Source organism: Monosiga brevicollis, genomic scaffold (assembly GCF_000002865.3).
Source record: "Monosiga brevicollis MX1 MONBRscaffold_3 genomic scaffold, whole genome shotgun sequence".
Classification (NCBI taxonomy): Eukaryota; class Choanoflagellata; order Craspedida; family Salpingoecidae; genus Monosiga; species Monosiga brevicollis.
This window is the reverse complement of record NW_001865040.1, coordinates 1,814,071-1,827,607: the sequence shown is the minus strand read 5'-3', so window position 1 is coordinate 1,827,607 and position 13,537 is coordinate 1,814,071. Positions and strand designations below refer to the sequence as shown.

The window sequence follows — 13,537 nt, the reverse complement described above, 5'->3', positions numbered from 1 at the left end:
GAAGCAAACCAACCTCGGGGGCTTATCCAGAACCCCGGCCCTCTTTTCGAATGTGCTTTCGCCCTCGAAGTGAGCGAGCGCGCGAGAACGAGAACGAGAGCAAGAGCGAGCGCGCGAACGAGAGCAAGAGCGAGCGCGCGAACGAGAGCGAGAGAGCGAGCGCACGAGAACGAGAGCGAGCGCGCGAGTGTGTGTGTGTGTGTGTGTGTGTGTGTGTTTCGCTTTTTTTTTCTTTTTTTTTTGCTTTTTTGAGAGATGTTGTCAACGGAGTTGCGGAAGTGTGACTTTTGTGGCACATCAGCTCGGCTTGATACGCCCTGTTACCGTTTTTGCGTTTTGCCTTGTCGGTTGCGCTGCGACTGGACGTGTGTTGGAAATCGTGGCTTGCTGGGTTTGGCAGCCGAGTCACACGTTGAGACGGGCTGAGGAGACTTGCTGAGACTAAGATGACGACCGATGATCGCGCTGGTTTGCCTCCAATCGGGCCAGCCCTCGACGCACCACTCAGGCAGGTTGCCATCTGGCAAAATCCTATGGCAGCAGACCACTATGGGATGACTGACTGCTTTGGCTGTTTGTTTTTTGTTTTTTTGTTTCTCTCTCTCTGTCTCTGTCTCTCTGTCTCTGTCTCTGTCTCTGTCTCTGTCTCTGTCTCTGTCTCTCTGTCTCTGTCTCTCTCTGTCTCTGTCTCTCTCTGTCTCTCTGTCTCTCTGTCTCTCTGTCTCTCTCTCTCTCTCTCTCTCTCTCTCTCTCTCTCTCTCTCTCTCTCTCTCTCTCTCTCTCTCTCTCTCTCTCTCTCTCTCTCTCTCTCTCTCTCTCTCTCTCTCTCTCTCTCTCTCTCTCTCTCTCTTCGTTCACGAGTGAGCGGGCGTTCGACCCCATCGGGTCTGGAGATTGCTAGGCCTGACCACTCTTTGATCGATGCCGTTGGTGCAGGATACACACACCCCAGTGCAACAACGGTGGGAGTGGGGTGCCATTGCTGGGTGCCTCGTTGCGTGTGTGTGCGCGAAACAGAGGCTGGGTGTGGACAACTGCTGCGCCGTTGAACGGCTGACTGACTAACTCGCACCATCATCGCGTGCCTGGGACGACGGTTGCCTTTGCGCTCCACGGCCATCGGCCGTGATTTGGACAGGAATCGCTTGCTTTGGTGGTGACAAGAGCTGTCGCCTGGTTTGACGTGCATGTGTGCGTGCATGAAGCAGCGCGGTTTGCCCTCGTTGGCTCCAAAAGGCGTTTACTGCATGCTGCGCGTCACCAGACCATCATGAGCTCGGTTGGCACCCGTTCCGGCTCCAATCGTGACTCCACGTCCAGTCCCGTTATCGGCGAGCAACCCATCGCCCATCCGCCAGCCACACCAACAACCGGTATGGTCTCGCGCATGCAAATTGCCCTTTTTTTTTTCTCAGCCAACCTCAGAGCCCTTCCCTGGACCTCACTCAAGTGCCGGCCTCATCACACCGTGTGCATACGCCGCCCCCTTATCTGCAGGCCCAGCCATGACACCGGCCCCCGCGAGCACGTATCTGGTACACGATGGCTCGGGAGGGCCAGATTTGATCACCTTGCTCAGCGTCACGCAAAGCAACCGCCTCAATGACCAGCGCAGTCGCGCCACCCCACCCATCAACCTCACACTGACTCCAACAGATATCGGTTGGTGCATCAATCGCCAACAGCTGTTCAGACCCCCACGTAAATGAGGTCGCTCACATCAAGGCCCCTCGGTTTTGCCACCTCGCCTTGGCGAATCCACAGCAGACCCGGCACAGAAAGACACTCTACTTGCCCGCGAGCGCAGCAAAAGTATGTCACGGACCTCGCATATGCAACAACTCATCTACAGGCCAGCCAATGCTCTCCTGCACCGCCTTTCCTTCATGATCTGACCTATGATTTTAGCTTGGCTCCGCCGTCGCGGCACGGACGTCCCCGGCGGCAGCGAGGCAGGCACTGCTTCGATCAGCATGCCGGGCCTTTTACCTTTGGAACATGCTTGTATCATTTTTGACAAGGTTACAGATCGTGGCATCGTCGGTACGAATCCCTGTGCTCTACTCGCTTTTTATCCCATGCTTTGCTATCGGCGGTGTCTCATCCTATCCGGGGTCGTCCGGCTGCGGACAATTTCGCCTAGCGCCTCAAATTGGCAATAGCTCCGACCCTGCCAACTCGCTTGTTAAGAGTGCTCAAGGATGGTGCTTGGAAACCGTTGGCCCCAACACCAGTGCGTGGTTCCCATGGCCCTTGCTCTCATTCGCTCGGACTGCACTACTCTCGTTTGGCCGCATGAATGCCCCTCAATGCCGCCCGATTTGTCTCTCTATCTCCAGGTCAAAGGATTCCGCGCATCTTTCCCATGGGCAACATTGGCAATGGTTTGCAAAGCGCCGATCCCGGTGCCCGTTTCTTCCGCGATCAGTTTTTAGGCCAGGGTGAGTGCAAATGACATGTCAACGCTGTATACCCTGCTCAGCGAACATCCTGACAAACCCCGCTGACAAACCCCGCTGTCCTTTTTTTGTTCCTTGACATTGTGAAGACCATATCACCTATCTCGGACGAACTGAGTCGCTGGGCGCAATTGCCGTGTCCCTGCGGCGAGAAGCGGTTGCCATCCTCGAGTCGGAGGAGTCGGGTCAACTCACGCGCTTGCGCCGTACCGTCCACTATCGAGCCATCGTCCGAACAACCAAGGTCTGAGAGATGTGCGACATCTGCATGTGCACGCCACGTGGGCGCACAAATTTGGCAGAGAGTTGGTTACCTGACCTGCTTGAATTCCACGCTGTTGATCTGCCGCGTCAGAACGGAGTGACGCGACTCTTAATTCCAGAGTCAGAGATCTTGCCCTCGAATAGCCTGAATGAACTGGACACAGACCGCTTCGAGAGCAAAGCCACCCCCAACACCAAGGTCAGTTGCCCAAAGCCATGTATGGCCCAGAGTGCAAGTGGCTGGCAATCCTGTGTCGCATTCGACAATACCTGCGCTTGGGTGTAACCATCCGTTTCCGTGCATGGCCTGCAGGACGTCTTGAGTCGGTTGTTGGATGACGCAACCGTTGCCGGCTCACTCTGCGTCGCGAAACTTGACGATAATTTGAGTCAGGACATTCTCAAGATGGATGAGTGCAACGTATGCAATTGCCTGATGGCTATCCCCCTTCTTCCTCCTCCTCTTGTTCTTTCTTCTTTTTCCTCTTCTCCTGCTCGTCTTCTTTTCCTTCCTCTTTATGTCTTTTTCTTCGCCCTTGTCTCTCCTTCCTGCGCCTTGCTTACCATCCGTGTGTTTCGCTTCTCTCTTGCCCCTGCTCTGCTACGCCCTGTTGTGGCCTTTTTGCCTTGTCCGCCCATGCCTCGGCTTGGCTGACTGCAGAGCAACCAGCCACACAAGTACAAGTTTGGTGTTCTTTACCAAGCCAAGGATCAGAGTACAGAGGCTCACATGTATAACAACCGCGGGGGCAGCGATGCCTACGAAAGCTTTTTGCGCACTATAGCCCACCGCGTTACTCTTCGTGGCTTCACCGGTTTTGCTGGCGGCCTCGACGTGGCTGGTGCGCATCGTCGCATGCCTGCATGGTGCTTGCAAGATTCTTGGCGACCAACTTTTTTGCTGGCTCTTTTTCAGCCTCATGGCTGCTGCTTCCTTCTGCCTCCTGTGACGACAGAGAACCAAACGGGCACAAAGACGTTTTATACGCCTTTTCAGGGATGTGAGGTCATGTTACACGTGGCAACTGAGTTGCCGTTTTCTGAGGATGATGAGCAGCAGGTGCTTCGCAAGCGACACATTGGTACGGTGTCTACTTCGCCATGCCCTTGTCTATGCGTCTTATTGCTCGCTGATCCGACTCAACGCAATATTTGCTGGGTGCGGCGCGTACTAGGAAACGACATTGTCACCGTTGTCTTCCAGGAAGAGGATGCCGCGCCATTTGACCCCGCGTCCTTCTCCTCGCACTATCAGCACGTGTTCATCCTCGTTCGCGTATGTCTTGACACCCTTGTCAGCCCTCCACCCTCGATGCTCGCCTGACCCTCGTTTTGTGCCTTCTTGGCATGCTCATGTACACAACAAGATGACGCACAATTGCTCACTTTGCTCAACATGCGGGGGGAATGCTCTGGTGATCACAGGTGAAAAATGCCAACACGCCTGAGATGCGGTATCACATTGCAGTGGTACGAAAAGGGGATGTATGCACAGTGCTGCCTGATTTGCCGCCAGATGCCACCTTTGACATGGAGGCCATTGCCAGCGGCGAGTTCAAACAGTTTTTGTTACGTAAAGGTCAGTCGCCGATTGATCTTGTGGGCTGATCTGAGTGCCTCGCACGACTTCACACGTCAATTTCAACTCCGATGATAAACTTCTCGCCTTTGTCGACCTCACGCACCCCTCTCCTGTTTTCTCAGCCATCAACATGGAGCGGGCTTGCTACGTGGCCGGCCAATTTCTCAAGCTTGCTAGCCGCACTCGTTCGATGATGCTGGACAACCTCGTGCAACAGTACAGCAGTGAACTTGTTGTGGCCTCGTTTGTGCGCAAAGGCTGTGAGTTCATAGCGAGCGTTCAATGCCCGGCCTACTTGGCAAACCCCTCTCCATTGTGGGCTTGCTTGGTGGTTGTGTAGAAGTGCCTTCGTCGACCCAACTCACCCCACGCTGCCTTGTGACACATGCGCAGCGCTAGCCAAGCTCATGTCCATGGGCCGACGAAAGCCAGAGGGCTTTTACCTGCAATATATTGGAGACAATCCGCTCTTCACGCTCAAAATACGAGATGAGAACACGGTGAGACATGGCCGCACCAGCTCTGCGCTGCTAATGCCTGGCCCGACTCAACCCTGCCACTTTCAACTCAACGATGGCCATGACCATTTACTGATGGTGCGAGAAATTGCAGGAGCCCACTTCGAGCTGGCTCGCGTTTTTGCCCACGATGATCTTGGTCGTGCGCGAGAGCACCCAGGCCATGATCCATCAAATCCCTTACGACACTGTAATTGGCTGGTCTCGGTTGCAAGACGGTCTTCGCCTGTGGTACAATCGGAACGAGTCGGCATCGGATATCTTGTGTGAAGGCAGCGATTATGAAACCATCGTAGCCACGGTAAGACAAGTCGATGGCATCACCAGCTACTCGGCTTTCACACTTTGCCCTAACCATCGCATGTGTTTGTCGGGAACCTGCAGCTCAAGGGGCGAAGCGGGGGCACGGCAATTATCAGTGTGATGCTGACGCGTGACCATGGACTGCAGCCATGGGGCTTTGAACTTTTGGACAAGAAAATTGTGACAGTGGCGCCCAATTCACCGGCTGCATTGGCAGGGCTCCGCACGGGCCAGAGCATCTTCCGCCTCAACGATTTCAGCCCGCTGAGTATCCCATCTGAGCGTTTGGCCCGTGTGGCAGACTTTCATTCGCGGCAACTCCACGTCTTACTCTTTGGCGGCCCGGAGGACAAGGACACTGTGATGCGTCAGTACGAGCCGCAGGAGGAAACGGCTGCAGAGCGCCTCCCGAGTGTGTTGAAGCAGCTGGAACGCACGCCTCGCGCTGGCCGCGGGGTGCGGCCGAGCACTGACAGTATTGGCTCCTCGCCGCAAGCTTTTGCCGTGTACCCTCGAACAGAAGGTGCTGTGCCTGCGCGTGTCCCGGGAAAGGCCCGTATGTGGTCCTCGGATGCCTTGCTCAGCGCTATATCAGATGCCTCCAATTACGTGGAGCAACGAAGCACGCCTGTTCGGTTGCAGCGAGGCTCGAGCCACGGTGATAGCCTCTCGGCGCGCTCCGTAGATGAGGTCCCACAAAGCCCGAATGACACCATGGTTGAGGTGGAGGCTAGCCAGGACATGCAGCTCAAGTTGAATGGCATGCAGACTCTTCTGGAACAGATGAAAATGCGCTACCAGATTCTGTTGCAGCGTCACGATGCAGTAGTGCACGAGAACGTGCAGCTGCGTCAGCAGTTGCAGACTGTACTGCAGTCGGAACCTGCACTATCGCGAGGTGATTCGCGTTCCAGCATAAACTCGCCCCTGCGGCCGCGCACGCGCACCCCATCTGTCTCAGGCAGTCCGGGGGCCTTGGCCAACTCCACGTCACAACACAGCCTGCAGCGCATGCTGTTGGAACAGCAGCACAACAGCTCAACGCGCATGAAATTAGACAGCATGTTCTCAACCAGCGTATAGTGGCCCCGCTGACTTGGCCGCGGATTACTGTGGGCCGTGCATCCACGAGGGAGCACGTTCCAGTAGTTTGCGACACATGATCCTGAGTCTGGCCGTTCGCTTCCTGAGTTGATTCTGGACCGCTGCTTGCTAGCAAGGAGCGAAAGAAATCTGCTTGATGCCCTCCCGTGTCCAACCGAGGGGAAATACAAGACTGACTGTAGAAATTGATTTGCAAATGATGTTTTCTTTTCCTTTTCGTGAGCGGAATAGGAATTGCAACCAGAGTACAGTGCAGGACGTTGGTAAATTTGAGCGTAAACTTTTATGATTCACATGTGAGAAGAGTAAAAGACAAGAAACAATTATTTTTTTTTTTAAAAAAAAAAAAGAAGTTTGTTCATTAATTTGTCACGACGCTTTGCGTCGTGGCTGAACCGGCACCGCATCCTCTACTCATGGACGGCCAATCCTGGGCATGCAAAGAGGACGAGCAAGAAACAAAGTCCAGGAAAAAAGAAGAAAAAAAGCAAGAAAGGAGAAAAAAATACCCGAAATCAGACCAAAAATGGGTGGTGAACCCCGGAATTGTGATGCGCCTAAACGACTATAAAACGCTCGTGTTGGGGACAGTGAGCATGGTCTTGCGGGCCCGGGATACGGTGGGACTAGAGGGGTTTGACCTGACAACCGTTGCAGGCAAAACTTTCTTGGGCACGCCTGCGAGACAAATTGTACCGTGGTGGTCAGATTGATGCGATGAGGGTAGGCTCTGTTCGGGTCACAAGGGACAACTGACCAGCATCTCGCTCATGTTTGCGAAGCACACGGTGTGGACTGGGCTCGTGAACGTAGCCATCCACACGTGCAAAATCATCGGGATAGGCCGCTCCGGACACCGATGCAGCATGGGGCCTGGAAAGGGGTGAATTGCTGGGGGAGCCAAACTCTTCCGCGGCAGCGGCACGCGCTAGAGCAGGTGATCCAGCAGGGTGTGGGTGAGAAAAGCCGTATGACGGGGCATGCCTGGACTCTGCATCTCCGTGAAGAGGACATTGACAACGATAAGCCTCACACCTCGAAGGCCCAATGCAGCGTCGCTGGAGTGTCGCCGAGCTTCAAAGGAGCGGTGCAAGCGAGGACCGTCACTACTCATGAGGTCATGGGCGGGTAGGGTGCCAGCCCAGGAGCGATTGAGTTCCGTCGTGTCGCTGCGATCGTCATCGTCAAAAAAAGAAAGCTTGCGCATAACATCGGCCAATTCGTCGCGCGCACGCTCTGCACCCAGCCAGTCCTTTGATGACAGTGTCGAGCGCATGCGCGCTGGTGATTTGACCAGCCTGCGAGTGCCAACGGGTTAATGGGGCATGGGTGCATGTAGAGACATGGCGTGAGGAATTGGCAGATCAAACTTGCAGCCATCGACGGCCCACGTACCAGCTATCAGGCCCCAAGCTCAAAGCCTCAGCACGGTCAGCGGCGGCTTCTTGCAAGCTCTCATTCAGTTCCGAGTCGGAGGGAAAGTCAACGTCCAAGTCATCTCCGTCGGACGGATCGGGAGCATGGGCGGCCACAAAGTAGTTTTGATTTGGTTTGGCTTTTTGCTCTGGTTGCGATGAGACTGTGCTCGTGGAGGAGCGCGGAGAAATCCGGGCGCTCAATTGTGTTTCGAGTTGCGCATTCCGCTGATGTAAGCGAGCAACCTAGTAGTTATGCCCGTGAGCCGGTCAGCGCGCCAAGAGGAGTGCGCAATTTTATTTCAGGCCGTCCAAACGCCTACCTGCTGTTCCAGCTCCTTGAGCCGGCTAGCATGATCTGCCATTTTCCGCCCAGTCACGCTCGCAAGGAATAAAAGTATACTGCCACCCTCTGCCGTCACAACCACGCTACCAGTGTCGAGCTGATCGAAGAGGCACCGCCGCCCTTTTGCTGCGCGATCCAGCAAGAAATTCCAAAAAAAAAAAAAAAAAAAAAAAAGTGAAAACGAAAAAATTAAAATTGAAAAAACGAAAAAAAAGTTGATTTTAAGGAAGAGGGTGTGCAAAAAAAGAGAGGGATATTGCATTTCAAGGAACAAGACGACACACACACACACACACACACACACACACACACACACAAGCTCGATGAGGGGAACTCGAGCACGTCGGAATGACGGCCGGCGGTCTGTGGAAAGGGGTGATTGGCAGAGCATGCAGTTGGCATTGATGGCGGCTTGTCTGGTACCAATCGTCTGGGGACAGAGCGGATCAACCAGCAGCAACAGTCCAGTCACGACAACAGCCGAATGGACCACGTCGACGACGCCAACTGATGCCAACACGACAAGCGCCGAGAGCACTGTCTCGACGCACGCTAGCAGTTCTACGATGGTCAGCTCAACGGTAGAGGCAAGCACAAGCTGGACAACAACGCTGAACGCGACGGCAACGTTGCCAACGTCGGCAACGACGATAGCCACGACAGGCCTTGCGAACACAACTCCCGGCGGACCGATCACTCAGGGCTCCTTTGCTGTGGCCTTTGACGCCAACAATCCCTGTGTGCCCTGCGAGCTGCTGTGCGTCAACTTGTCACCCTGATCCCACACAAAAGTTGGTGTGAGAAGATGTTTTGACGCTGCTCGTCTCACGTCCCTGTCCGTCTGTTGGCAGTCCGATCGAGTTTCTTCTGTGCGACAAGGTCAACGCGTCGTCTCCAGGCTGCAAAGTGAGATGCACTCGTCTCATTAAGATGATGATTTGCCTTCAGTCCTGCTTCTCAAACCAGTGCTCCAAGGCCTTACACTCATTGATTGCAACCATGATGGTGGTCCCACGCCCTGCAAACTTGTTCGGGCCCAGTTTCACCCAGCGCAGCATGACGAACTGACCACGACCAATATGACGTGTCGCGTTTTGCCAAACGTGACTTGTTACGGTGCGTCCGTGGATTTGCCATGCAAGCTCCACTTTGACAAATGCCCATCCTTGCCCAAATCGCCCGCCGTATGCTTACGAACCGGGTACAACGTTGACTGAATTCTGATAGGCCCGGCCCCGTTTGAGGGTTGCGCAGTCTCGCCAACCACAGATCGAGCTTTTGTCAAGACCGATGTGCCTTGTATCTTGTGAGGTTTCATCGTGCGAGTCGGGATTAATTGCGCGAGCGCGCCCACGGTTGTTCAACGCACGTCCCTCACGCCCCCTTCTTCTTGTTCCTGCGTCGCGGTTAGCTATGGCGGCAAATCGTTTGTCACGACCCTCTTCCTGAGCATTTTTCTGGGGTATGGCCCCTCGAGTCGCCTGCTGCTTTGCATGAATGAATCAAGCACTGGTTTCTCTCGACCTGGATATCACCTTCTGACTTTGACTACCAATGGCAGGATTCTTGGAACCGATCGCTTCTATCTTGGCCTAACTGGGACGGGCGTAGGCAAGCTCTTGACTTTGGGTGAGGCTGGCAAGGAAGGCCTTTCGAATCATCATGCATTGGCTGACATGGTGGCCTCTCGTCTGGGCGCACCATTCTTCTTTTTGATGATGTAGGTGGATTTGGGGTGTGGTGGATCGTCGATGTGGCTCTGCTCATCAGTGGGGAGCTGCTTCCGGCGGATGGTAGCTCCTGGACCCCGTTTTGGTAATGGCCATGCATATGCCAGCAGTGAGGACCTCTTTTCCTCTTCAACCTTGTTTCTTTCGTCATCCAAGCACTGGGATGTGAGATTCTGGGCACGCGCGCGTTCTGGTGGCTCTGTGAGCCAACGCGCTTCAATTCATGATGCTCGCCATGGTGCTTGCTGAGCGTATTTGTCGCAAGAACCGAGACACAGGCGAGGCAAATGTGTGTGCACACTAACATGTAAACAGATACAGACCGACATGGAAAGACACGGGGAGACACGGAGAGCACAGGCAGACAGACAGATAACACACACACACACACACACACACACACACACACACACACACACACACACACACACACACACACACACACACACACACACACACACACACACACACACACACACACACACACACACACACACACACACACACACACTATCATGCACATGTACAACATTCTTCACACAACTTGCAAAAAGGAAAAAGAGGACGAAACGGTCTTACGCGTGCAGTCAATGAAATGGGACCAATTTTTTCACGAGGCCGAAGGACGTTCATTCTTGGTCGTAGCGTTGGAGCTCTTTCTTCAGCCTCCCATGTGTGCATGTGCACCTGTGCGCACCACCTCCGCCTCCATCTTCGCCTAGACAGCGCGTGCAAGATCGGTGGGCCGACGACAAGCTTGAGTTGTAGCCACCCGTATTTGAAACCATACCAACGGTGGCATTTTCCTCCTGCACAACCAGCTCTTTCTCGAGCCAGGAGTAGTCAATTTCATGCCTCGGTCTTGTGTCACATCAAGCCCTGCCATAAACATGTCGCTTCCCGTTGCCACAGCCTTGATTGGCGCCGTGCTCCTGGCTTGTGCCAGTGCCAGTGGCTTTGGCGGCCATCCGCCCAACTTTGTCATCTTGCTGGCTGACGACCTTGGGTTTGTTCAGCGCCCCTCTCGTCCTGCCTCCTCTACGAACCCACCGACGTCGCCATGGCCGTGGGTTCTCCATGCACCCAGCTCATTCTGTATAACACCCCTGTGCTTGCCCCACAGCTATGAAGACGTGAGCCTCTTTGGCAGTCCTTCCATCTACACGGTACGCCTGCGCCAGCCCAGTGACGGTCGCCTGCACGTGCGCCAAGTTGTGCTTCACTACGGCCCCCATGCCTCGGCTCTGGAGGAGGCAAGGCTGGCCCATGACAGGGGCATGTCCTCACACTGTCTTACCTTGTAATGGTTGCGCGTAGCCTCATATTGATCGCCTTGGCCGCGAGGGTTGGTGCTGTCGACCCACGCTTGTGCCCTCTCAGCTGCAGGATGGCCAGCTTGACAGTTCTTCAAACTCACGCACGCCCGCGCTTTTGGCTTCATTTGTGCCCTCATAGGTTCGATTCTAAAGCAGGCTTATGCCAGTGCATCGGTGTGCACGCCCTCACGAAGTGGCATCATGACCGGGCGTGTTGCTGCGCGAGATGGTATCTACACCGACATTCTGCGGCCTCAGCTGCGTGTGTTCTTTTCGTTCTCCGATGGTGGTTTGCCCAACCGCACCACACTGCCCGCTGTTTTGAAGAAGGCCCCCAAACCTTATCGCAGCAAGCTGGTGGGCAAGTGGCATCTGGTGCGTACTGTGAACTGCGCTTGTGATAAACGGGCACGTTGGGTCGTTCTGCCAGGACGTGGCACCGCTCATTACGCTTGCGCGACGCTGACAGGGGCACAAACATTCATTGCCCACCCAGCGTGGCTGGGATGAGTTCTATGGCATCCCTTATTCAAATGACAGTGCGTGACGAAGAGTGTCTTGCCTCGTGCATCGGCACGATGCTACTCCATCTTACCGGCTCACGGCATGCTTTGTTCCTTGTTTGCCCGAATTCGGTCTGAAAAAAAAAAAAATGGATGTCTTTTCTCAAATCGTTTTTTCTGCAGTGGACGCCGTAACTGGTACGTCGACAACGCCTCTGATTCTCCCGTGACTTGGGATACAGCTCTGACACAGCACGCTTGCTCTGTAGGCGGCTTTGCGGATGTGCCAATTCTGAATCGAGTCATTCCTCCTATTCCTCTGTACCATAACGAGGAAATTATTGAGCAGCCAGCTAGCTTTGACACACTCACGGACCAAATGACGGAGCAGGGCATCGACTTTTTGCAGGCACGACAACAGGACTCGGACCCTTTTCTGCTGATGATGACGTACTACCAGCCTCACGTGCCACAACACCCCGCTCCACGTTTCCGGAACACGTCACTGCGTGGCATTTACGGTGACTCGGTTCAAGAGATGGATGCCAGCGTGGGTCGTATTCTTGAAACACTGGATCAACTCAACCTGACGCAAAATACGGTGGTACTCTTCTCCAGGTCAGTGGGCTGTGATCGTAGCATGTGACGGCTACTGCTTGTGTGTGTGTGTGTGTGTGTGTGTGTGTGTGTGTGTGTGTGTGTGTGTTCTGGTGTGACGAGTGATGACGCCTTCGGCTCTGGTTCACCGACACATTGGAATGCGTGCATCGTTGGTGCAGTGACAACGGGCCCTGGGTTCAGGAGCAGACGCATGGTGGCTCACCGGGACCCTTTACTGGTGGCAAGGTTAGAATTTTTTTTTTTTTTTTTCGTTGAAGGATTCAGAATGTGGCACGCATTTGACTTTTATCTTCGTACTTTCATTTCAATGACCCATGTCTCTCACCACCTGTGTCCGGCAACGTGATTCTAGGGCACCACCTGGGAGGGTGGTCTACGCGTGCCAACCATGGTGCGGTGGCCCGCTCACGTGCCCGTGGCCTCTATCAACTACAATGTATTTTCCCACTTGGACATTGTGCCTACATTTGCTGAGCTGGCGGGCGTGAAGCAGGATGCCGTGCCCTTGGATCTTGATGGCACTAGCTTTGCGCAGCAGGTGTGTGTGTGTGTGTGTGTGTGTGTTTCTATCGGAGCACGGCACATGTCAGACAGAGGAGGTGGTCGCTTGTTCTGTTGGTCCATGTGGGATGCTCTGACTGACAAAAGGGCTGGGTTGATGATAGCTGGTCAACACGACGTACGAGGATGCCAACAAGTCGGTCATCTACATGTATGGCCGCACCGTGATGGCTCTGCGGTAAGTCCCTCCAACGCTCGCTCATCCAAGTCGCACTCGCACGTGATCGCCATGCGCCTTGTCGCTCATGGGTTGACTTTTGTCCGTGCCCGGGATCTGCGCTGCTCTAATCGCAGACGGGGACGATACAAACTGCATCGTTTCACACGGTGTGCCTATTGCGACGAACCGCCTCAAGCGGCTGAACCACCGTTGGTGTTTGATCTGCTGGTGGACCCCGGGGAGAAGATGGCCCTCAACGTGTCGGCCCATGCCGTCTTGGTTGACTCTTTGTTGGCTGAATATCAGCGCGTCGTTGATGGACTGGCAAACATTCCCGACCCGGAGCTGCAGAAGCTGGACATGCTGGCTGGACCATGCTGCAGCACACAGCCCTGGGATAAGCCGTGCTACACCAATGCAACCAACAGCACACCGACGGGGGAGCGCAGCGCCGCGCACTGGATTTCCTCACGGCCACAAACGCTTTCGGACGTGATTGGCATGACCTCGAGCGTGGCCACTTCCTTGGGCTGGGACGCTAACGAGGTCATTCCGCGGGCCTTTGCGCGCTTTGTCGCCTTGTGGGAGCGCGAGACCCAGGCTGCGGATCAAGCTTGAGCAGACATCTTCTTGCCAATTGGAAACGGTCCACATC

The 13,537-nt window shown here is 54.7% G+C and overlaps 4 protein-coding genes across 4 annotated transcripts; 3 read left to right on the top strand and 1 right to left on the bottom strand.

Annotated features, from left to right (window-relative positions):
* Window positions 1-1,270: 1,270 nt before the first annotated feature.
* MONBRDRAFT_35972 (uncharacterized protein) lies at window positions 1,271-6,209 on the top strand (the record flags this gene model as incomplete). Its single annotated transcript, XM_001743418.1, has 11 exons — window positions 1,271-1,373; window positions 1,498-1,701; window positions 2,340-2,441; window positions 2,549-2,703; window positions 2,815-2,922; window positions 3,385-3,999; window positions 4,149-4,302; window positions 4,428-4,565; window positions 4,699-4,805; window positions 4,909-5,124; window positions 5,208-6,209. 11 exons carry the CDS (start codon window positions 1,271-1,273, stop codon window positions 6,207-6,209), a joined length of 2,904 nt encoding a protein of 967 aa, XP_001743470.1.
* A 586-nt stretch (window positions 6,210-6,795) lies between these two features.
* On the bottom strand, window positions 6,796-8,010 carry MONBRDRAFT_23072 (uncharacterized protein; the record flags this gene model as incomplete). Its single annotated transcript, XM_001743085.1, has 5 exons — window positions 6,796-6,908; window positions 6,988-7,158; window positions 7,266-7,528; window positions 7,626-7,891; window positions 7,969-8,010. 5 exons carry the CDS (start codon window positions 8,008-8,010, stop codon window positions 6,796-6,798), a joined length of 855 nt encoding a protein of 284 aa, XP_001743137.1.
* Window positions 8,011-8,380: 370 nt separating this feature from the next.
* On the top strand, window positions 8,381-8,770 carry MONBRDRAFT_23071 (uncharacterized protein; the record flags this gene model as incomplete). The annotated part of the gene is made up of 1 exon (XM_001743417.1): window positions 8,381-8,770. The coding sequence occupies one exon, from the start codon at window positions 8,381-8,383 to the stop codon at window positions 8,768-8,770; it is 390 nt and encodes a 129-aa protein (XP_001743469.1).
* A 1,841-nt stretch (window positions 8,771-10,611) lies between these two features.
* On the top strand, window positions 10,612-13,500 carry MONBRDRAFT_23070 (uncharacterized protein; the record flags this gene model as incomplete). The annotated part of the gene is made up of 10 exons (XM_001743416.1): window positions 10,612-10,727; window positions 10,845-11,011; window positions 11,177-11,412; window positions 11,507-11,576; window positions 11,810-12,144; window positions 12,180-12,250; window positions 12,320-12,386; window positions 12,514-12,699; window positions 12,827-12,900; window positions 13,017-13,500. The coding sequence occupies 10 exons, from the start codon at window positions 10,612-10,614 to the stop codon at window positions 13,498-13,500; spliced, it is 1,806 nt and encodes a 601-aa protein (XP_001743468.1).
* Window positions 13,501-13,537: the final 37 nt, after the last annotated feature.